Raw genomic sequence first — 24,076 nt, forward strand, 5'->3', positions numbered from 1 at the left:
TACAACTGTGTCACTGTAAGGGTCATAGTATAGCTATAGCTTGAGACTGTTGATTTTAAGTCTGGAAGGACTAGCATGATGGTCTGGTTTGACCTACAAAGTGTAAGGCAAAGAGCTTCACCCAGGGATTCATGCAGTGGGGAGGAACTTATTCTTTTCTGTTATATACACAACTGTTATGTGGGTAAAGGACAACATTTCTTTCTGTAAAGATGGTCAAGTCTTTGACTGAAAGACTACAGAGATGATGAGTTGATGATTTGTTCATTGTTAAAAAGTTGAATTATTGCTAATTTGCATTTACAGTTTGAAAAGCAAATGTAAGTCACCCATAAGGTCTGGTCTAGGTATTGTGTTGACCATTGTATTAGCAATGCTATATTAAAATATATAGTAATCTCACTAATGATCTAGAAAGAGGGTGAAAGTGACAAAATTTTGAAATGACATAATTTAGGATGGTGAAAACTGTGGAACTCATGAGTGACCTAACAAAGCCAAGCAATTAGGCAACAGATGACAGATGATTCACTGTAGTCAAATACAAGATAATGTATATTGGAAAGAGTAACTCAATCTATTTACATTAATTTCTGGTTTCTAAATAACTGTAACAATTCAGGAAAAAGACTTGGTGTCCTTGTGGACACCTCAAGTGTGCAATAGTGGTTAGAAACAAACAAAATATTCAGGTGTTCCACACAAGGGATGGAGTATAAATAATACTGAGAATATTGTACCACTAATCTATATGTTGAGGTACAGTCCTAGTTTGAAAATAGTGTCTGGTTCTGGTCAGCCCATCTCTCAGATGTAGAGGGTCAAAGTGACAGGTAATGAGACTAATTGGAGGACTGGATAGACTTATGTGTGAAGAGAGAATGAGAAGATGAGGACTGTTTAGTTTACATTGGAGCACAAATAGGGTGCCTGATACCAGCACAGAAATCATGGGTCAGATCCTTGTATAAGTTGACATACAATTTATTTCAATGGAGCTATTACACCAACTAAAGATGCAGACCAGTTAGTAATGTAAAGCAAGTAAGTGTGTCACTCCTATTTATTCTTTCTCTAAATGCAAGAATGAGAAGATAGCCTGTGAAAATCCTAACCAAGTTTCAAGGAGTTCAGGGGGACTTATTCTCTACTAGGGATGTTAAATTTTGATTAATCAACTAATTGAGTAGTCAATGGAATTTCCATCGACTACTTGATTAAACTACCCTGCTGTGCCTCTCTCTTTGAAGAGCTCCCCTGTACATTTCCAAGGGAGAGGTGCAGCAGTCAAGACCCCACCGGTTCCCTCCAGCACTGTCTCCACGATTGGGGGTAGGGGAGGAGAAGGGAACAAGGGAGGCAGAGGTGTCGCTACTGCTGTGGCTCTCTTTAAAATGTACAAGAGCTGCCTTGTTAGCGGGGGCGGGGAAAGCTACTATTCAAGTGACTGCTCTGTTATTCGTTAAGCTTACATCCCTATTTTCTACACAGTATTGTTAGTTTTATGCTCATGTGTCTTCACTGACTTGAGTGGAGTTTAATAGGTGAAAATTGATGTAACACTAAATAAACAGGACACCAGTATTTCAAATCTGATACTTAGACCTCTGTGCTATTACTTTCTAAAGAAAAATATGTAAAACAATTAGTGTCTGAGTGCTAAGGAATTGCAGTAGGCTAGAGGAAAGGTTGTTTCTTTTCTGATGGAACATTCAATTGTTCCAGGATTTTCTTAACAGTTAAGTTTTTTAAAATGATAAGAATACTGTCTGCAAGAACACTTTATGAAGTATGTAATGAGTATAAGTGTCTGACTTCCTTTATATTTTAGAGGAGTATTTTCTAGTTTGGCTTAAATACCAGACGCATTTAACTTCACTTTGTAGTTCTTACTCATATGAGCCATGAAATTGCACTCTTATCCCAGAAGACGTACCCTGTACAATAGGTATTAATTTGCATACAAGGCTGTTTTCTAATTATGAATAGTCTGTGTCCAGAGACTTCTGATTAGTGATGAACTTAAACAAGAGGAGAATATGAATAGCTTGAGGGGGGGAAAAGGAAAGAACTGGGAAAATGACAGGCATAATATGACACTATCCTGTTTAAAGTATCATGGAGAGAAAGTAGTCTTGGGCTAACTCATGAGGATTCTTATGTTCATTAAAAAGAATTTCAACTAACTAGTTGTGTATATATATATAAAATAAGACTGAATAGCATTTTCTCTCTTCCAGGCATTCACTAAAACTGAAAACGTACAGCAGGAACTGTGAATAAGCAGGATTGCCAGACTAAAATTCAGTATTGTCTCTAACTCCTGTTTTATCTTTATTGTTGGCAGAGATTTTTATAAGAAATCCATGTTCATGTGTCTCACTTTGATAATATGAATGTAAGTGATTTTTATTTTCATCTCATGCAGTATGTATGATGATTAATTCACTTACTCTGTTGGACCTGGGCTAAATTGTCTTAGCTATTTTGAATCATGCAGCAACAATACACAAAGTTTTTAGCATAGGAAATAATGTTGTATCCAACTAAAACTGCAGGTAGATTTTGGTTAGGCATACAGTAATTACCCTAGTTAGAATTTGTCTTGGGTTAACAGTACTGCAGAAAAATGCGACAAAAGGACAGATCTTTCCTCTGGTGCAGAAACGGAAGCATCCTTCCCTCCTCCGCTGCCTTGCTGCTGCCTTTGGTAGAGAGGCAGCAAGGGGTGGCATGTGGTTGTTAGGATTAACCGATAAGTCCAGGCTTATTGGTTAATTGTGTAACCGACTACACACTAACATCCCTAGTGAATGGTAGTCAAAAGCAAAGTTGTATTGATCTGGTATAGATGCTTCTATTCCAGTCCTATTTCTTGCTGTTCACATACTAGGAAAAAGTGGTCTTCAGAAAAGGAACTTAACTAGTAGATCCCTGCTCCATGGCAATATTCATCTGTATTTTCAGCCTATTGCTACCATTAGCAGCCAGTGAAAATTAGAATATCCTTTAGACTTGAATCTTGCAAATGCGCGTATGTAGTCTTATTACTTCAGTGGAACTACGTGCATATGTATGTGTTTGTAGCATTGGGTCTATAATTTGTCATTTCCAGTTTGAGTTGACATTTGTAAGCTCTGTCTACTATATATTTGAGAGGGTTTGTCTCCTAAATGGTAAGAGCTAGGACCACCAATTTCAGTATATAGCTTCCTCTTATTATAACTTAAAGCAAGGTAAGGATTTGGTTATGCCTGGAAAATGGGATGTGCCTGGAATGAGATTGCTTCTCATCAAACTATACAGAAAAGAGACAATCATCAGGCAGGTAATAGGGGCTAGCAGGGGTGCATTTCCCCCTCACCCCCCAGGTCTGCCTCAGCCCCAAGCCTACCACTCCCCAGGCATCCCCTCCCAATTTGTACAGGAACATTGTGCCCCTTCGTCAATGTGTGAAGGGAAAGTGCGCGGTTTGCTGCATTCCTGACTCTGGCTGGGGAGCGCAGGGGGCAAATGAACCTGCGCCTATCCAAGCAGGGGACATGAACTCCTGCCCTAGCTGTGCCTGCTGGAACTGCAGCAGCCATGGAGAGGCGCTTCTCACCGGGTCTCAAGCTGCTGTGGTGAGAGAGGGCTGGGATAGTCCTCTTCCAGGGGCAGCCTGCCTACTGAACCCCTCATTCCCAGCCCCACCTCAGAGAAGGAATTTAAATGGATAAAAAAATTAAGGACCGGAGCAACGCTTGGTAAATATTAGTTCGTACATATTTAAACGGTGATCTAGGAGGGTTCTCTCCGGAAGTGAGAGGGCAAGTCCATTCAGTCTTTAGTTTCTCTTCGGCAGCTGGTGATAAAGCCAAGTTTTTGTTTGTTGTTGTTGTTGTTGTTTTTTTAATGTGGTCACATGTATGCGAGGAGGTCCAGTGAGACCGCAAGTTCACAGGGTAGGCTGTTGATGAGCCATCCGATGATAGCTGCTTCAGGTCATTGTTGAGCATGGATTGCTGACTAGAACTCTGACATATTCTCTATTCCAAAGTGTTCCTGTCTCTGCTCTTTTATTTTTGTGATTTCTTTTTTCATATAGAGATAATTCCAGTCAGTAATTCTCAGATCAGTTTATGGAATAGTTAGACTGCAGTAAGGCTTTGTTAATACTGACATAGGACATATAAAGTAGTGCATAAAAATTGGCATTAGGCCAAAATTGAGACATTACTGCTCTGTCAGTGATGTCTGTTTCTCTGGCAGAGTGCTTGATTGAAATTATAGTTGTCTTACCCACTGATTATCTTGGTGAAAGAAAAACAAATCAGTCTAGCCATATCTTATAGTCTTCCACAAAAGCAGAAGACAAGTGTTCCTTGGAATATGAGTTCTGATCTGGAGCCATATTTGCTAGTATTTGTTGATAGTAATTCCCCTAAAGCAGAGTTGGGCATGATGTGGCTGGGGGCTGGATCTAGCCCGACCTACACTTTGATCCAGCCCATGGACTGCATCTGGCCGCTTTCTGTTTATAGTCTGCTTCCCTTGGCACCAAATTTCCAGGCGGTGGCATAGGCAGCAGGATCCTATTTAAGTGGCTCCACAGGTCATGGCATTACTCTAGCAGAGGCCGGAGCTGTGAGCTCTTTAAATATCTGCAGCAACCCCAGGCAGCTGCCAGGCAACATGGTGGCAGCAGGGCCAGGAGCTACAAGCCCCTTGCTGTGTTTTTAATCCAAAGCCTCTGGCCCCAGATGGCTCTGGGGGAAGGCTAATCCCCAGCCCCACCCCTTCCATCCCAGGCCCCACAACAGCCTACCAAAGTTCATTAAATGCCCCCCCCCCCAAAAAAAAATTATTGTCCTCCCGTCCTAGAGAGTTGTAAGAGGAAAAGGGATGAATTGTTCAGTCAAAATACGGCCAATGTTCAAACTTAAATATGCAAAAAAAAAATCCTAATAAGATTTCTTAGAAAGTACAGATTTTGAATTAGGGATTGTGGTAAGGTCCTTGCCCAGGCCCCTCAAGCTAGAACCCCTTCCTCAGCCATGAATAAACCAGAGTCCCTTTCTGGTGCAATCATCCATGCATTTTATTGTCCGTACCAATTTCTCATACCACCTCCTATTTACAGAGCTTTGTTCATAGCAAACTCAGTTAGCTTCTCCCTCTGGCTGGGGAGCAGGTTTAGCTAGTCCCTGGCTCCAGCCCTTCTACTTCCCCTCTGGCTGCCTTATTTAGCCCTCTGGCTAATGAGGCCCACAACTGATTCCCATTTGCCCCTCTGGCATGGGCCTGCTCAGCTGACTTCAATTGCCCTTTTCAGCCAGGCTGTAGAAGCAGAGCTCTGACTTAGCCAGCAGTCTGTCTCAGAGATGTTATAATGCATTTATGTAGATAAATGTGTAACCCTGGGGTTGGTAACCTCTCTGAAGTGGTGTGCCAAGATTTAACTCTCCTGCTCTGGGCTGAACCATTCTCCCAGGAGAGGGGGGAGGGGCACTCTCCACCGTGCACCCCACTTGGTCTCCTGTCCTGGGCTCCACTCTGGCTTTTCCTGTGGAGAGGGGAAGAGCAGTGCATGCGCACTTCCCCGGAAGCCGGATACAATGTGAAGCCTCAGCCGCTTTTCCGGAAAAACTTGCCAGCTGTCTACACTGGCCGCTTGAATTTCCGCAAAAGCACTGACTTCCTACTGTAAGAAATCAGTGCTTTTTGCGGAAATACTATGCTGCTCCCGTTCGGGCAAAAGTCCCTTTTGTGCAAAACTTTAGCGCAAAAGGGCCAGTGTAGACAGCTGAGATTTGTTTTCCTCTAAAAAGCCCCGATCGCGAAAATGGCGATCGGGGCTTTTTTGCGCAAAATTACGTCTAGATTCGCCACGGACGCTTTTCCGCAAAAAGTGCTTTTGCGGAAAAGCGTCCGTGCCAATCTAGACGCTCTTTTCTGAAAATGCTTTTAACGGAAAACTTTTCCGTTAAAAGCATTTCTGGAAAATCGTGCCAGTCTAGACGTAGCCAAAAGGTTTAAATGGTTTTTTATTTATGGCAGGGTGGGGAACTTTTTTTGGGTCGGAGGCCACTGACCCACAAGTAAGAAGCAAAAAAAACTCCCCCAAAAACCCTCAACCCTCTCTGATGTGGCCCCCAACTGAGGCACCTCACTCCTCTGGCACTCCAGTCTATAGTAGTAACCTATAAGCTTTTGCTTATCAGTTAATCAAGTGCACCGTTACATCCCTAATCTGTGGGGAGTGTGTTGGTACCAAGTCCTTTTTAACGAGGTGGTGTTACTATTTTTCTGAAACCTATGCCCAGTACCAATTACTATTCTACTCCTGTACCTATTACCAATTAGTGTTTTTACTATCAGCCCTATTTGTGCTAAGTTCTGTGAGCAGGGGCCTACCTCTTTCTCACTGTTTAGCTTTGCTTTATATTAGCAAAGTCTTAATCATTGGTATCTAGGCCTCAGACCAGGCTTGTGATAAATGGGCTTATATTTCAAGCCTCATGTTACTAGACTGTATAGGCACATTTACCTTTTTATGCCAATAATTTTACTTAAGAGTTTTGCTGTACCAATTCTTTTTAATATCCTCTCTCTTTTTTGTTTTTGGTTAGACACTAAGACTAATCTGTACTACTACAGCCGTGCAGAAGAGAAATGTTCCAGCTTCAGGACCTGAAAAGTATACAGAGGCTTTTATTAAAAAACAGATTGAAGAGTTCAACCTAGGAAAGAGACATTTAGCCAACATGATGGGGGAAGATCCAGAAACTTTTACCCAAGAGGATATTGATGTAAGTACAGTTGTTCTGTTAGAGAAGTAATTTATTATAGAGTTTCAGATATTGAAGGCACTTTACTTCAGCATGAGCCCCTCAGCTCTGTGAATTTTAATCAAACTGTCAAAATAAGAAAATACTACTATATATTGCAAACATGGCAACTCTGGCTGTAAATAGAGATTCTATCCCTGCTATATGCACAAAATAACACATCACAGTATAGAACTCTGTACCCATGTCCTGCCAAGTAATTGTAGGTTCTTTTGAAAGCTACCAATGGATAATCCCTCTTGATCAGAGACTGTAAGAGCCACTATAAAGGTTTATAAAAAATTTCAAAACATTTACTCATAATTTTTACCTGCTATGTATATTTAGGTCAAGTTTTCTAGCATGATACCATTACAGAAGTTGATAATGCAAATATAAACTTTACAGGATATTTCACAACTAGCACTTGTTTCAATTTTATTTAGTAATTTTAATTAGCATTTTAAAAAGTAATTGTGGTGTTAAATAATAATAGAATACCATTTAAATATTTTGGATGTTTTCTACTTTTCAAATTAATTTCAATTGCAACACAGGATAAGTTTACAATACTCACTTTATTTTTTATTAAAAGTGTTTGCACAGTTAAAAAAAAAGAAATAGTGAACTGAAAAATACCTAATAAAAGTACTGTAATGAAATCTCTTTATCATGCATGTTGAATTTACAGATGTACAATTATGTAAAAAAAAAAAAAACTGTATTCAAAAACAAAACAATGTACAATTTTGGAGCCTGCAGTCCCCTTAGTCCTACTTCTTCTTCAGTCAGTCATCAGAAAAGCAAGTGTGTTTACATTTGCAGAAGATAATGCTGCCTGCTTCTTGCTTATAATGTCACCTGAAAGTGAGACTTGGCATTCTCATGGCACTGTTGTAGCAAGCATTGCAAGATATTTACCTGTGAGATGTTCTGAAGATTGATATGTCTCTTCATGCTTCACCACCGTTCCAGAGGATGTGTGTCCATGCTGACGAAAGGTTCTGCTCAATAACAATCTAAATCAGTGTGGACCAATGCATGTTTGTTTTCATTATCTGAGTCAGATGCCATCAGTGGGTTTATTTATTATTTATTTAATTATTTATTTATTAGTTCAGGTTCTGTGGTTACCACTAGGTATGTAAAGGACTAGTTGCTCCACCGCCTCCCTTGCTGCCTCTATCTGATAGAGGCAGTGGGAGAGAAGAGGGGAATGCTTAAAAGCAGCAGCGCCGCACGGAGCTAGGAGTCAGCTGGGAAGTCTGTAGTTGATCCCCCAGGCTCAGTGCAACACTGCCGCTTTGAAATGCCAGTGGAGCCCGGGATCAACTTTTCAAAGAGGAAGCGCAGCACAGAGCCTGGTGTCAGCGCGGGACTGGGCCAGCATGGAGCCTGGGGTCCCCTGCTAGGGCTCTTGTGCATTTCAAGTACTTTCCACTGGCCCTGGGCTCCACATGGCATTCCAACTTTGAAATGCACAAGAACCCCCATTGGGGCTCTTGTACTTTTCAAAGGCTCAATGCGGAAGTGCTTATCGAGTAGTCGATGGAAATTCCATTGACTGCTCAACTAGTAAATCCATCACTACTTAACATCCCTAGTTACCACATCAGAGTGTTGTCCTTCAAAAACTTCTGAAAGCATGTTCCTCATCCCTTTCCAATTTTGGAAGGCACTTCCAAGTTTTAAGCCTTGGGTTGAGTGTTGTAGCTAACCGTAGAAATCTCACATTAGTACCTTCTTTGTATTTTTTGCAGTGAAAATGAATATGTACTGGGTCACATCTGAGACTGCTATAACATGAAATATATAGCAAAATATGGTTAATACAGAGCAGGGGACATACAATTCTTCACCAAAGAGTTCACCAACTAAAATAATGCCTTAATTTTTTAATAAGCATCATCAATTTGGAAACATGTCCTCTGGAATGGTGGCTGAAACATGATGAGGTATAAGATTGTTTAGTATGTTTTTCAAAGCCAGATATCAAAAGTGTAATGCAAATGCCTGTTTTCACTTTCTCCTGACATTGTAAATAAGAAGAGACAACACTGTGTCCTGTATGTGTAAACAAACTTGTAAGTCATAGTTATTGGTTTAACAAGAAGTAGGACTGAATGGACTTATAGGCTCTGAAGTTTTACATTGTTTTGTGTTTAGTGCAGTTATGTAACAAAAAAATCTACATTTGTAAGTTGCATTTTCTGAACTAAAAGATTGAACTACCGTAGCTTTTACTAAATGCATTGAAAAATAATAGTATTTTTCATTTTTACAGTGCAAAAAGTGTAATAAAATATACATTTTTTAGTTCAATTACAACACAGAATATAATGTATATGCATATAGAAAAGTATCCAGAATATTTAATATTACGGTTGTTGATTTAATCATGATTAATTTGTTGAGTTAATCGTGTGAGTTAACCGTGATTAGTCAACAACCCTAATTTTAATATAGGCCTGCTCGGTAGCTCCTAATATATTTCTGGAAGTCCTCTTATAATTGGCATCTACATCTCCTCTATATCCTGTCATCCCATGTCTATCAGCATAGGTGTCCTATGTTCTTTATATCCATTTTCTTTCTCTTGTACCTTTTTGTATTTTAAAAATTGTATTTCTTTTGTTTCTTCCCCCTCCCCCTCACACTTCCTCCTTACTCTCTCTCTCTGTCTCTCTCTGTCTCTCTGTCTCTCTCTCTCTCTCTCTCTCTCTCCAGTTGTGTTCCATTTTTCTCCAGAAGGTGGTTGATGGGAAGAAAGATTCTTCTTTGGGTGTTCTTGTGTGACACAGTTGCATGAAGTCTCAGGATTGAACAGCATGTCTTGGAACTAAAGAGAGAAAAAAATTAGCTCTCTGCATTATGACCACTGTGGGAATGGGGAAATAAGATGACTTTTACGGAAAAGCCTACTGCTTTACCTGTAGCAGACTTGTTATTGCTAATGGTATGCAGTTTTTTCTGACCCTCAGGTTGAGAAGCACTAGCTTAAATATTTAGGCACTCCTCCTAGTTGGCAGCCTCCTCCTGGTGCTCTTCCTCGAGTCCTTGGATGAGGGACTGCAGGCTGACCATCTGCCCCCTCATCAGGTTCTCCTGGGTGCATTTCCGCCTGTGGATCCCGCTGAGTTGGGTAGACGGAGAGGGAGGTGAGGGACATGCCAAGCTTGCAGCTGTCCCAGATACGAAGAAAAGTTAAGAGGGCAGTCATCTCAGGAGACAGTGTGTGAAGCCTAGCCATAATCTCTGAGCCGATACTGAAAGTCTCAATTCAGACGATGACCATGTGCATTGAGCAAGACCATATATTGCCTAAAAAGCAGGGACTTTCCAGAGGGGCATAGACATCCTAGGGGAGCATTGCAACACCCAGAGCCTTGGGACAAGCAGGCATGGGAAGGTGCAAGCAAGGCAGGAGCCTGTGGGTGGGAGAGATGGGTACGGTAGCTTGGCTTCCATCTGTGTCCCACACATGCCAGGTCTGGCACTGGCAGCATCCTGCAGACAGAGAACTTCTCTCCCGGCCTGCTGGAAAAGTGGGGTTGTTGGGGAGAGATGTGTGTGAGCAGCAGAGGCTGCTTGCCAGAATATTGCTACTGGGTTCCCGTACTCGTCCTCCTCCCAGCAGGTTCCCATGCACGAGATCAGTCTCCTTCACATCACTGGGCATGACCCTGTGCTATGTTTGGCACTGCTGTGTGGTTCTATGACCCCAACTCTTCAGTGGTGGCTTGGGAAAGTGTCCTGCCATGGAGTCCAGAGTAAGGCAGGCCTCTCTAGCAACTTTGTGAGAAGGACTGGGGGTTTCCTGTGTGAGAGTGTCATGTAGCTGAGTCCTTCAGACTAGCGCTCTATGTGCACACATGTGAACAAAGTGTTGTGCAACACTCCCCAGGCCAAGAGAGGCGCGTGCAGCCCCTTGCAGTTCATCGCCTGCCCCCACTTGTTGAAAGGGAAAGGTAGAGAACTTGCCTGAAGTGCCCTCCCTGGGTTCCTTGGAAGCCTAGGAAACCTCCTGAGAGGTGGGGGACTGGCTCCAAGGTGAAGAGCAGATCCTAGCTGGCAGCATGGTTGCCTGGCTGACCTCCTCTTCCTGCTTCTCTTCCTTCACCACCCTGCCCTCTTGTAGGCTGATGCCAGGCATTTCCTGGCTGGACTCGATGACAATGGCTGGGGAGGTGACCGACCCTCTCCCAGGATGGCATTGAGCTACTTATAGTAGCAGCAAGTGTGCAGTCATCTGAGAGCATCCACTCTGCTCTCTGGCCTTGTGGTAGGCCTTCCGCAGCTCTTCGATTTTCATGAGAGACCGGTCGAGGGTCCTGGTGTGCCCTTTCTTGGTCAGATTGGCAGCGATCTTGCTGTATATGTTAGTATTCCTTTTCTTGGTGCAGAGATCCTGGAGGTTGGATTCCTCCCCCCCACACCTCAGTGAGTTCCAGGATCACTTCATCAGTCCAGGCCTAGAGCTCTCCTGTGTCCGTGGGCACTGGTGGCCGTGGGAGTAGCAGAAGTGCTGGCTGCCATTGAAGGGTCCAAAGGAACGTTGGGGTCACTCATGTCTCCCTGAGGTGCTTTCTTTTACAGGGCTTGTCTTGCTCCCAGGACTTTTAGAGCTCTACAGGAGGAGGAGAGCAGTGGAGACACCAGGTGTGGCCAGAGCTACATCTGAGAGAGGCCTCTGGAGACAAATTATTTCAAAAGAGTGCCATCGGAGCATCCACGCTATGGTTATTGATTTTTGCATTGCTCCTTTTGAAAAGCAGGAGTGCAAATTTTGAATTCCGCGATCTGTTGTTCTGAAATAATGGGCTTGGTTGTGTAGACACTCCACTTATAAATTTGACTTTGGAGGGGTTATTTCGAAATAAAGTCCTAGTGTAGATCAGGACTTGGACAGCACACATTTCACATCCAACTCACCTTAGGCAAAGGTCTGAATAAACAAATGGGACTTACTCCTTGCCACTAAGGTTAAAAGTCTTGAGCTGCAAGTAATCACATGCTTACTGCAGATATGAGCCTTTGTTTGTTTGTTAAAGAACAGTCATACTCTGATTCCATATGGAAGCTCAGTTTTGGTAAAGTGAGAATTTAACATTTGTATTTATTTTTATAGTTTACATTTTATTTGTATTTAAAGCAGTACATAGGAATGCATATTTTGATATTGATGTCTTGGTAGTACCCTTGGAGATGGAAACACCACTGTAGAACCTTACACGTGTTATGCAGTCTCATTACATCAGCAGATTCCTAATGAAGTCAGAGGTGTTCATTGGTGAATTTATTTGCAGAACTGAAGTATTAATGATTAACAAACATTTTATTTGCTGCTTCAGGCTTTTTGTTTAATGATAAAATTTCCTTTTCTTAAAATATTTTATCTCCATGTGGCAAACAACTCTCTTTTATTTGCATGCATGCATTCACAAACAAGTCAAAAACTATTTGTTCAGTTCACACACAGTAGGGGTTGTATTAACTGTTGATTGCCTATAAGGCTTAGTAGTGGGAGGCTGTGTTCACCCACAGTTCAGTTCCATTCCTGCAGTCCAGGTTTCCTTTCTATGAATGGATCTGTTTCTCCAAGACAGGCCTCTAAAGGATGTCAGGAAGTGAGCCACAGGACTTCATTATTGCACAGGGGAGGAGGGAGCAGTGTTCTGTTCCCATGCATGCATGTATATCACACATACGCATGTAGAAGATAGAAGATCCTTTTGACGCCAGATCTCCATGGGGTAGTCTGGCCATTTGTAAAAAAAAAAAAAAAAAACTGAGCTCTGTCATAAAGAAAAAATAGGTTGATTCTGAAAATGAATTTTCCTTAGTGAAGTGCAGGTGACGAATATGAAACCAGGTCACAAATTTTATTTCTAAAAAGATGAAAAAACAAAAGCACAGCATTTTATTTCGTATTACAGAGCATCTATCATTCATGTTTAGCTTCCTCACATACCATTAGGTGTTGGGAAATATTTCGAGTGCATAATAATGTCTTCTATGAATAATTAAATTTGTTATAAAAATATAAAAGCAGCTTAGTACTGGCAGCAGAATTATAAGGTTTTACACTTTGAACAGTAATAATTCCATCTGATGAGTGCTTACATACTTCCATGTCTTCTACTGTTAATCAGTCTGTTCAGTACATTTCTAAGTACATTTCAAAAATAGACATAAGATTGTCTCACTGGCGTTTTATGTATATTTTAATAAAAGTTAAACTTTGTGAATTTTTAAACAGGTGCTACAGGGAAATAAGTTTACTGTGTTTTAATCCTCCTGCTGAATGTTTTGGATGCAGAATTTCTTCTGAGTGATGCTTTTATTTAGGAATGAAAAATTAAACTGTATATTACAACTAAATTAAGAGGTGGGGGGAATCCAGCAAATTGATATATAACTGCAGAAGTCTACCAATTGCTTTTTAATTGGTATTATAGACCTTGCTCTGGAACCAGGATATCTTATTCTCCTATGTGTGAATATGTGGTATGAAGTTTCTCTAATTGATTTGCTTTGCCCATTCCATTTGATGTATCATTTTTCACAATATTTCATAATTTGTGCTCACTTCTAATGAACAGAGTCGTTAGGACAGGCATGTCTAAGTACAACTGACAGCTAACATTAGGTGCCAGATGCAGTTTATAAAGCTATGTAGAACTGCAGAGAACAGTTTAAATAAATTAGCACCTGTACATTAGTCTCACTTGCTGGTAATTTATAAGCGAATCAGTAGAGATGACATTTAGGTAAGTCATTGATCAAGTTAACAGCTGCATATCCACTGCCCAGCTGGGATACCTAATTAATAGAGATTGCAGTCCTGACCCAGTGCTTTTCCCTGGTTGAGTCTGTAATCCTTTTATTTTGTGATTTTTATCTTTAACTTATAGATATAGTAAACAGTCTGCCTTCATTTCAGACTGTCAAATCACTAATATTCTAGTTCAAAGCCAAAAATCTAAGTAAGATTAATACAAGAAAAGTACCTTACACCTTGTAATCTATTTATATCCTAGTATTTTTATACTTTTTATTGATTTACTAAATGCTGTTCCAGACATGAACACAGTATAAAACTGCTCTCTTTCAGTGGAGTTATTAATAAAAAACAAATATAGAGCAGATCTTGTATTTGATTTATAGATAAATGTTAAGCATCTTTTGGTGAGTAGGGCATAGGTCTTAATTGACAATTGACATGCAGACTGACTTATGTTTAAATATAAAACAAATGTTTTAAGGAAACTAGTTACTCTTGTACAAAGATATTTGCAAGTGAATTAGGAGACTTGTTCTCCAGAGAGAATTTTGTGGCCTAAAGCATATTGATTAAATGAGAAACCCCCAGCCCACAATAATATGCTATTTGTGTGCCACATGAATTCTCCTCTGGGTAAGTAAGCAGTACAACATTTTTAGTATTACAATAGTGAAAAATGTATGTTGGAGTTGGATTGTTTTTTAAATCCTGCACATTTGACTTTTAAAGATTTTACTTGGTTTTAAACTGAGTGGTATTCTGTATAAAATGCTAATTCCAAGGGATTCAAATCTTGCAATGTCCCCAAAAAAGTCCATGTGGACTGGTGACTTCTCTTTTGTTTTTCTCCTCCTTTTCTCATATGAAAAATTATCCTAATAATAACAACACTAATTATCCTAATTATATTTTGAGAACTTATAACTATGCAAATAGAAATAGTCACTGTTTCTCATGGGATATGATGTATACTTTTTCCCATATGTGGTAACAGTTTTGATATTTGTGCAAGCATCTTTTGAATTTTTTATCAGACATGTTAACATTTTTATTGGCATAAAATCCAATAGTTGAAGTTAATAACGATGGATTCACTGTTGCTGTCTTTTTTCCCACATGTCATTTTAGCTTCGGTTAAGAGTTTGTTTTCCTCAAACTATAGTAGAGTTTAGCAGAAATTTTTGAGGATAGTTGAGTGATTTGACCAAAGCACTGGCATATTTTTTGCCTTAGCTTTTTGAAGGGATTAGTAACTTTTTTTAAAAAATTGCTTTTATTTAATACTTCAGGCTTTCACTGTACACAAATCTCCACTAACACTTGTGCAGAAGTTCTTTTAAAAAATATATTGGAAACAGCCACCGTTATTAATTTTTTAGTCTCTGCTGACTAATGTAGCCTTTTGATCAAATATTTTAGCCCAAATAATTGAAAACTGTGTGAATTTGGAATGCGGATTGAAATCTGGGTTCATGAATTGGAGACTTCCAACATAACAGAGTTGGAAAGGAGAGTGGGAATGAGGCTGAGGAGGCAGGAGAAAAGAAGGAGCTGCTTCAGTAACATCATCAAGGGATCCAGGGACCCCACTAAAATGTTTCAAATGTTATGCCTTGAAGTATAGTCTGAGTTGAACTGATTTAGTGTTCAGTACTTAAAGCTTTTTTATGTGTATAAAAGTAGAGTATAAGCATCATTGAGTCTGATTCTTCAATGTGCTAGGGACATTTTGTACCAACTATGCTGGGGCAAAGGAGCCATAAAGAAGATTTTAAGACTCACATAGAAAATACCCCCATTGCTGAGGCTTCTCTACTGGCCCTGTACCACCTTCATAAATGGTTTGTCCACATGGGATATTCGAAGTAGGCCATCGGTGAAATGGAAGGAGATGCGAGTGAATTAGAAGGAGCAGGAAGAAGCATGCCCAGGATAGACTTGCGCCGTAACAAAGATCCATAAGACCATTGAAGCTGGAGGACAGCTTAAAGCATTGGTTCTCAAACTTTGGTATTGGTGACCCCTTTCACGTAGCCTCTTGAGTGCAATCCCCAATTCCCTCCCCCCTAATAAATTAAAATAAATTTTAAAACATATTTAAAACTGTTATAAATACTGGAGGTGAAGTGGGGTGAGGGGCAGGCTGACACCTTATGACCACCTCCACTCACATCATAACCTCATGATCCTGCTGATGAGTCACAACCCTCTCCTCCTGTTTGAGAACCCCTAGTTTAAGGGTGTCCTGGCCTGTGCTAGAGAGTTCCATTGGCTTTGTAGATCCTGAATACAGCAGACACAAACTGCCTCTTTCCTCTCCCTTTAATGACTTATGGGTCTGACCTTTTTTTCCCCCAATCCAGTTTGAATTAAGGCATGGATTTCTAAATGCCTAAAGATACAATTAAATGTGCATCAGATGGCAATAAACTGAGCCATCTGAGGTTAAAAATTGAGGCCAGATTTTCTCTGGCCTTTGGAAAAATAAAGGAATAAGAATCTTTGGGTTGCAGATGAAGGGCAAATGTGGTTTAAACCCAGACAGCAGAAGAAAGAGAATACTGTAAATAGGATGTGTATAGCTGTTAAGTTTTGTACAGCTTCATGTCTGTCGTCGTATGCAATTTTTAATGAGCTATTCTGCATATTTGCAGTTATAGTTTGAGGGGCCACCAATCATCTACTGGATATGATGGGAACAAATGTCAGTCCCTGTTGAGCTGAGGTGGATGTAGACTAGTAAGCTACTAGCAAAAGCACTGAAACTCATTAGTAATATTCAGAGGTATCCAGTACCTCCACAAGTAGTAACTTTAAAAGCGGGTCCTCTGTATAAGTATGTTGAATGAATATTAGGGTTATCAGAAATACCAGGATTAAATGCGGCCTTAATTTTCCTCCCTTGAGTATATGCATTATGATTTAGTCTTTCATTAGGTAATCACATTATATTTTTGCCCACATGGGGGCCATAAGTAGTTTGAACCCTAGACTCCCAGATCCACAGGAGAGATTGCAACTTGAGCTAAAGGAATATTTCATAGCAAACAAAGGCTATTATCTATATGGTAGCGCTCTCTAGAGTCTTTTTGGCAGGGGGTTACAAAATTACTTGTGAGAGAGAAGTGGGATTTTGTGTTTCAGGATTCTTGGGGTACAGTTATTTTGAAAAACAATGTGGTTGAGGGGGATGAAACATTTATCTGTCATATTAGAAAGCTGTATTCTATTCCCAGGGAATGTTTTATGAGGCCTGTTCCCAAAGAAAATAATAAGGTTGTGAAATGTCTATCTCTTGTGTAAAGAAGTTTGGTGGGGAGGAGATTATATAGTTATTAGATATCTTAACATATTTGTCTTTAAACTGATGTAAACCTCAACGTGCTGTTCTCAAACTTATTTGTACTGAGCTCCTCCTCCCATTGGATTTTCCTTCTCTCCAATTTAGCATTGGGACAAGACAAAGTGGACATGACTCCTAGACATGTGTCCATGACTCTTCACTTGAGAATCCCAGTTGTAAAGGAAAACTTTGGTCTGGAAAAGTCTGTATATTGTGTCTGTGTTCTCTCTACCTTGGTAATAAAATATCTTCATTGGTTAGCATTTTCAGGGTTATACTGAATATAATCCTCTTCTATATCTTGATGTACTCCTGAAGGGATTCTTGCAATGAAATCCAAAGCTGCAAGTTTAAAGGCAGGCCATATTAAGTTAATAAACTTGAACTAAACTGAAACTGGAGCATTTTAGTGTTCAGATAGATTTATTACTCATGGCAGTCTAGAGGCTGATCTCCCCTTTCATAATAAATATGAAACCTGAGAGAGAGATCTGGTAAGAACGTTTTCCTGAAAATATGTTGTTTTATCAAAGCTAAACAACTTTTTGAAGATTTATCTGTTTCCTTGAAACTTTCAGAGTGGGAAGGAGAGATTCTGTAGCAGGATGGTTAGGATACTGGCATAGAATTTGGGAGACCCAAGTGTTGGCCTCTTGTTTTGTCTAATTTGGAGTGAAATGGGATGAAAAAAATCTCTGAATCAGGCAGAATAGGAATTTGAACCAGGATGTCCCAGGCCAGTACCCCAACTATTACTAGAGGATAGAGACAGATACATACCTCATGAAAACGTATAGCGTGTATGGGTTTTATTCCACATTTGAAGGAAAACAAATTTCAAAACCTCTAAAGTTGCAGCAAAACAGAACATCGTGCTTACATTGAGTTTTCAGCATCATACTAATAGTTACTGTTTGAATCAAATCCTTGAGAGCTAATATAGAGGATACCTTTTAAGTACGCACACTGTTAGTCTCAGTAGCACATAATGTATTCCTTTAATATGTTATTAGATAAGGTGTTTGTTTAACATCAGTTGGCTCATAGCAGATTTCTCTATTGTCATCATAATTAATCCCCATTTGTTCATAAATACTGTAAGTGTTCACCTACTCTCTGTGTGCACAAAATGCCCATTGACTAACAAATGGGAATTCAGCAGTCACTAAGAGAGACAAAATTACCATTTCATAAATTCAAGTTAATCCCTTTGTTTGCTTCAGAATTCTCAAAATTTCTCTTTAGAATGCCAGTAGGGGACTAATGAAAGTAATAGGTTAGGTCTTTTTACACTCCATGCATACTAAGTAGGTTGAAGCACTGACAAACCAATTCATGTCCATGGGAAAAAAAATTATCAGCAGATATAAGCCTTGATGTAACCTAACCAACAGAGAGGCCTAATTCTTGAGAGAGGATTTTAAACAAAATTATTGTAACTATTTTTCTTCACTGTTGACTAAAATGCAAGCAAATTGACTGCAGTATTTTGTTTTTATTAGTGTTATTTTTCAAATACATTGTATTTTTATAAAATCACTAGACTCAAGCTTCTGTTAATTTTGTGTCATATCTGAAACTTAGAACCAAAACGTACGTGTGTGTGTGTGTGTGTGTGTGTATATATAAAATATGGAAAAATTAGATTTCTGTTCTAATACATGGATTATTGAAGCAAAAACAGTTTTCAACCATTTTGGGGGGAGGGGGGAAGTACCTTAGTTATAAATTGCTGAATAGGAATTATACCCAGATGGATTTAATATTACTGCAAGCTACTTTGTCTTACAATAGTGCCCAAAATGGTTCATAGTTTTTAAGCTGCTTGCTATAGTAAATGTTACTTATAGGGAACAGATACCACATTAAAATATTGGTTGAGTGGATGAAGAATAAGTATTATTATAACAATAGTCTGGAAGGATAAACCATTGTTTTCAAAAATGCACATTCTAATGGTTTCCTGGTTTGTCTTTTTGACAGACCTTTAAAAGAAGACTTCATTGTTAAAGGTTTAGTAATTGAAATAGATTTTCACTTCCAAGTTGCTGCTTCAAATTGAGCTTAAGTTGTAGCGAGCATCAGTTGTTCCCATGTGATATTTGTACAGAAACCTGCCTATGTAAATTTCCATGACAACAGTAGTCATTCTTGACAGTTCAGAAAGTGCTGGATTTAGGTGGAAAGGAGATTCACAGTAGTTTGCAAACCCAGTTATTTCCTATGCAGATTGGCACTCTGTGGCAAAACAGTGTGGGGAAACTTTTACCGCCTTTGTTCATTTTTTCTATTTGCGTACTCCTGGGGGAATTCTGCATCACTGTATACATGCATAGTTTGTGTTGTGCATAAGAACGGCTATACTGGGTCAGACCAAAGGCCCATTTATCCCAGTATCCTATTTTCTGACAGTGGCCAATGCCAGTGCTTCAAAGGAAATGAACACAGAAAGCAGTCATTGAGTGATTCATCCCATCATCCATTCCCAGCTTCTGGTAAACAGGACATGCAGGTGAAGGACATGCAGAACATGATGTTAGATTCCCTACCCAGGCTGGCGGCTGAACCTATTCTCCATGAACTTAACTAGGGTTTTTTGGTGGGTTTTTTGTTTGTTTTTAACCCTGTTATAGTTCTGGCTTTCACAACATCCTCTAACAGAGTTCCACAGGTTGACAGTGAAGAAATCCTTTTCTTATTTGTTTTTATTTGTTTAATTTAATTTGGTGACCTCTCATTCACCAAAGGAGGAGTAAATAGCACTTTTTTTTTCTTCACACCAGTCATGATTTTATAGACCTCTATCATACCCTCCCCCAAACTGTCTCTCTTTCAAACTGAAAAGTCCCAATCTTATTAATCCCTTCTCATACAGAAGCCAGTCCATACCCATAATCATTTTTGCTGCATAATTTTTTCAATAGAAAATATCTATCAGAAAGTTGATGCAGTTCTTCCTTTTGCCACCAGCGGCCACTGTGACAGTAGAACAGAGCAGCCACTCCTGGGCAGGAGCAGCTCCAGCTGCCAGTAGGGAAGTGAAGAGGTTGCCTGCCTGGCAGCACTATGCCTGTGGGCCCAGGTCAAGAGACGCGGGGTGGTGGAGGGGAGCGAAAAACAATGTGGGTTAGGGAGGTCACAGACAAGTCTCTAAGGGACATTGGTGAAGGGCGGACTGGGATAGGAACTGAATGATAGTGGATGCACTGGGCAACATGGGTTGCGGAGTGAGGGCAGAGACATGGGGATGGAGAGAGGTGCTGGCTCTGTGGTGTGCAGGGACACATGAGGATGGGAAGAGCTGGTGTCTGAGGGTGCATAAGACATGAGGATAGGGCCACGCCTATAATCAAGGACACGGGACAAGGCTAAATGTGAATGGAAGAGACTAGGGTTCAGCCAGGGTCTGCATGGCTCCCTAACAATCCTTCCCTTCTAGGTTCACTTCATGGCTCCTCCCTCAGCTCCACCTTTACCCCTGTTTCCCCAAACCTCTGCAATGCTTCTGAGGGGTGCAGACTTTCTATATAGTAATTGAAATGAATTATTGAAAGTTCTGGACATGCTCAAGAACAAGTCTATTCGTCAAATATTTCCTGAATTTTTTTCATTGTATTAGACTTGTTGACAGATATTAAGAAATACATTATCAAAATAATTGAAACTGATGTGATCATATTGTATTATTTTGATGCAAATTTGCAGAATTTTAAATTTTGGTGCAGAATTCCCTACCCCGTAATAATATTCTTTGAAACCATAGAGAGTTAATTCTCAAGAACTATCAAACCACTGTCTTTCGCAAACACTAATATTTTCAGGAAAAAAAATTAAGAAAACTGTCTTGATAAATGGGATGCGAAATCCATTCTGTGTTACAGTATTAGGTATTTTTAAGATGAGGAGAGGGTGAAAATTACAACTTTAAAAATCAGTGTTTAGATGAAATGGAGGTTGTATATTCCTTCAGTATTTGTGGTAATAAACTATTTAATTTAAAATTAATATTTGAAGTAAAGAAAACAGTTCACATACTAGATTACAAACTTCAGAATTAGTTTTTTCTTATTCTTTCATTCTCTCTACAGAGTCCTGAAAAAATTACACTTGTTTTCTTCTCATACCAGCATATATACATATACTATTTTTTTGTTGATTTGTCTGTCTTTCTGTGCTGTCTAGGTTTTTATAGCAAGGCCATAGTAAAAGTATATGTAAGGAATTTGATTATTTTTTTGTTATGGAACAAATTTATCTGATCTTTTTGTATTTGTTTGCAGAAAGCTATTGCCTACCTTTTCCCATCTGGATTATTTGAGAAAAGGGCCAGGCCTGTAATGAAGGTAAGAACAACATTCAGTGACTTTTTTCTCAGTATTCTTAGCATGTCATAGTAACTTTTTTGTTTTTTGTTGGTTTTCTACAGCATCCCAATGACATTTTTCCAAAGCAAAGAGGTAAGTGTGCATAGCTATTCTTTCCAGGCTATATGAAAGTTGTTATTGTTTTTCTTTGTTGCTTTTCTTTCATGCAGTCTATTTACAGTTCCTTTATTAATCATAGAATCATAGAATAATAGGACTGGAAGGGACCTCAAGAGGTCATCGAGTCCAGCCCCCCGCCCTCAAGGCAGGACCAAGCTCCGTCTACACCATCCCTGACAGATGTCTATCTAACCTGTTCTTAAATATCTCCAGAGAGGGAGATTCCACCACCTCCCTTGGCAATTTATTCCAATATTTGACCACCCTGACAGTTAGGAATTTTTTCCTAATGTCCAATCTAAACCTCCCCTGCTGCACTTTAAGCCCATTACTCCTTGTCCTGTCCTCAGAAACCAAGAGGAACAAATTTTCTCCTTCCTCCTTGTGACACCCTTTTAGATATTTGAAAACCGCTATCATGTCCCCCCTTAATCTTCTTTTTTCCAAACTAAACAAGCCCAGTTCATGAAGCCTGGCTTCATAGGTCATGTTCTCTAAACCTTTAATCATTCTTGTTGCTCTTCTCTGTACCCTTTCCAATTTCTCCACATCTTTCTTGAAATGTGGCGCCCAGAACTGGACACAGTACTCTAGCTGAGGCCTAACTAGTGCAGAGTAGAGCAGCAGAATGACTTCACGAGTTTTGCTTACAACACACCTGTTGATACAACCTAGAATCATATTTGCTTTTTTTGCAACAGCATCACACTGTTGACTCATATTCAACTTGTGGTCCACTATGACCCCTAGATCTCTTTCCGCCATGCTCCTTCCTAGACAGTCGCTTCCCATCTTGTATGTATGGAACTGATTGTTCCTTCCTAAGTGGAGCACTTTGCATTTCTCTTTATTAAACCTCATCCTGTTTACCTCTGACCATTTCTCTAACTTGCTAAGGTCATTTTGAATTATGTCCCTATCCTCCAAAGAAGTTGCAACCCCACCCAGTTTGGTATCATCTGCAAACTTAATAAGCGTACTCTCTATCCCAATATCTACATCATTGATGAAGATATTGAACAGTACGGGTCCCACAACAGACCCTTGAGGATCTCCACTTGTTATCCTTTTCCAGCAGGATTTAGAACCGTTAACAACTCTCTGACTACGGTTATCCAACCAATTATGCACCCACCTTATCGTGGCCCTATCTAAGTTATATTTGCCTAGTTTATCAATAAGAATATCATGCGAGACCGTATCAAATGCCTTACTAAAGTCTAGGTATATGACATCCACCGCTTCTCCCTTATCCACAAGGCTCGTTATCCTATCAAAGAAAGCGATCAGATTAGTTTGGCATGACTTGTTCTTCACAAATCCATGCTGGCTATTCCCTATCACTTTATTACCTTCCAAGTGTTTGCATATGATTTCCTTAATTACCTGCTCCATTATCTTCCCTGGGACAGACGTTAAACTGACCGGTCTGTAGTTTCCTGGGTTGTTCTTATTCCCCTTTTAATAGATGGACACAATATTTGCCCTTTTCCAGTCTTCTGGAATCTCCCCTGTCTGCCATGATTTTTCAAAAATCATAGCTAAAGGCTCAGATACCTCCTCTATCAGCTCCTTGAGTATCCTGGGATGCATTTCATCAGGACCTGGTGACTTGCTGACATCTAGCTTTCCTAAGTGATTTTTAACTTGTTCTTTGTGTATCCTATCTTCTAAACTTACCCTCTCTCTGCTTGTATTCACTACGTTAGGCACACCTCCAGACTTCTCGGTGAAGACCGAAACAAAGAAGTCATTGAGCATCTCTACCATTTCCAAGTTTCCTGTTACTGCTTCTCCCTCCTCACTAAGCAGTGGGCCTACCCTGTCCTTGGTCTTCCTCTTGCTTTTAATGTATTTATAAAAGGTCATCTTGTTTCCCTTTATGCCTGTAGCTAGTTTGATCTCATTTTGTGCCTTTGCCTTTCTAATCTTGCCCCTGCATTCCCATGTTGCTTGCCTATATTCATCCTTTGTTATTTGTCCTAGTTTCCATTTTTTATACGACTCCTTTTTTATTTTGAGATCATGCAAGATCTCCTTGTTAAGCCAAGCTGGTCTTTTGCCATATTTTCTATCTTTCCTACACAGCGGAATTGTTTGCTTTTGGGCCCTTAACAACGTCCCTTTGAAATACTTCCAACTCTCCTCAGTTGTTTTTCCCTTCAGTCTTGCTTCCCATGGGACCTTACGTACAAGTTCTCTGAGCTTATCAAAATCTGCCTTCCTGAAATCCATTACCTTCAATCCATTAATGTTTTTATAACTGCTAATGAGGCACCTGTGTAAGAAGAACACAAACCTTTCAAATTTAATATGAAATTTTACTCACCTGAGGTCTTGCCCCAGTGACAAAAAGTACTGCTACAGTGAGAGTATGACTACATTGAAATTGGAAACTGACATTTCATCTGTGCCAGCTGACTTGGGCTACAGTGCTATTTAATTGCAGTGTAGACATTTCTACTTGAACTACAGCCCAAGTTCTGGGACCCAGCTCAGGCCTGGAAGTCTACACTATAGTTAGCCCCATAATGCGAACCTGAGTCAGTGGCAAGGATTTTTAATGGCAATATAGCCATACCCCAAGGGATCAGTGCAAGGGCGCTATAGGGGGCAGCAGCCATGCATACCAGGATGCGGCTTGCTTTTCTTCCCA

The 24,076-nt window shown here is 40.0% G+C and overlaps 1 protein-coding gene across 3 annotated transcripts in view; it reads left to right on the forward strand.

Annotated features, from left to right (window-relative positions):
• The window catches only part of MRPS9 (mitochondrial ribosomal protein S9), a 58,043-nt gene that overhangs the window by 1,793 nt on the left and 32,174 nt on the right, over nucleotides 1-24,076 (forward strand). Inside the window, exons 2-5 of one of the 3 annotated variants that reach the window (XM_075917503.2) lie at nucleotides 2,348-2,398; nucleotides 6,612-6,791; nucleotides 21,217-21,279; nucleotides 21,363-21,393. In XM_075917503.2, the coding sequence (XP_075773618.1) occupies nucleotides 2,393-2,398; nucleotides 6,612-6,791; nucleotides 21,217-21,279; nucleotides 21,363-21,393 (280 nt within the window). In that variant the 5' untranslated portion in view covers nucleotides 2,348-2,392. Of the gene's footprint in view, nucleotides 1-2,240; nucleotides 2,399-6,611; nucleotides 6,792-21,216; nucleotides 21,280-21,362; nucleotides 21,394-24,076 lie in introns of all 3 variants that reach the window. The other 2 variants (XM_075917506.2, XM_075917494.2) reach the window with 2 other exon arrangements.

Source organism: Pelodiscus sinensis, chromosome 1 (genome assembly GCF_052426305.1).
Source record: "Pelodiscus sinensis isolate ZL-2025 chromosome 1, ASM5242630v1, whole genome shotgun sequence".
NCBI lineage: Eukaryota > Metazoa > Chordata > Testudines > Trionychidae > Pelodiscus > Pelodiscus sinensis.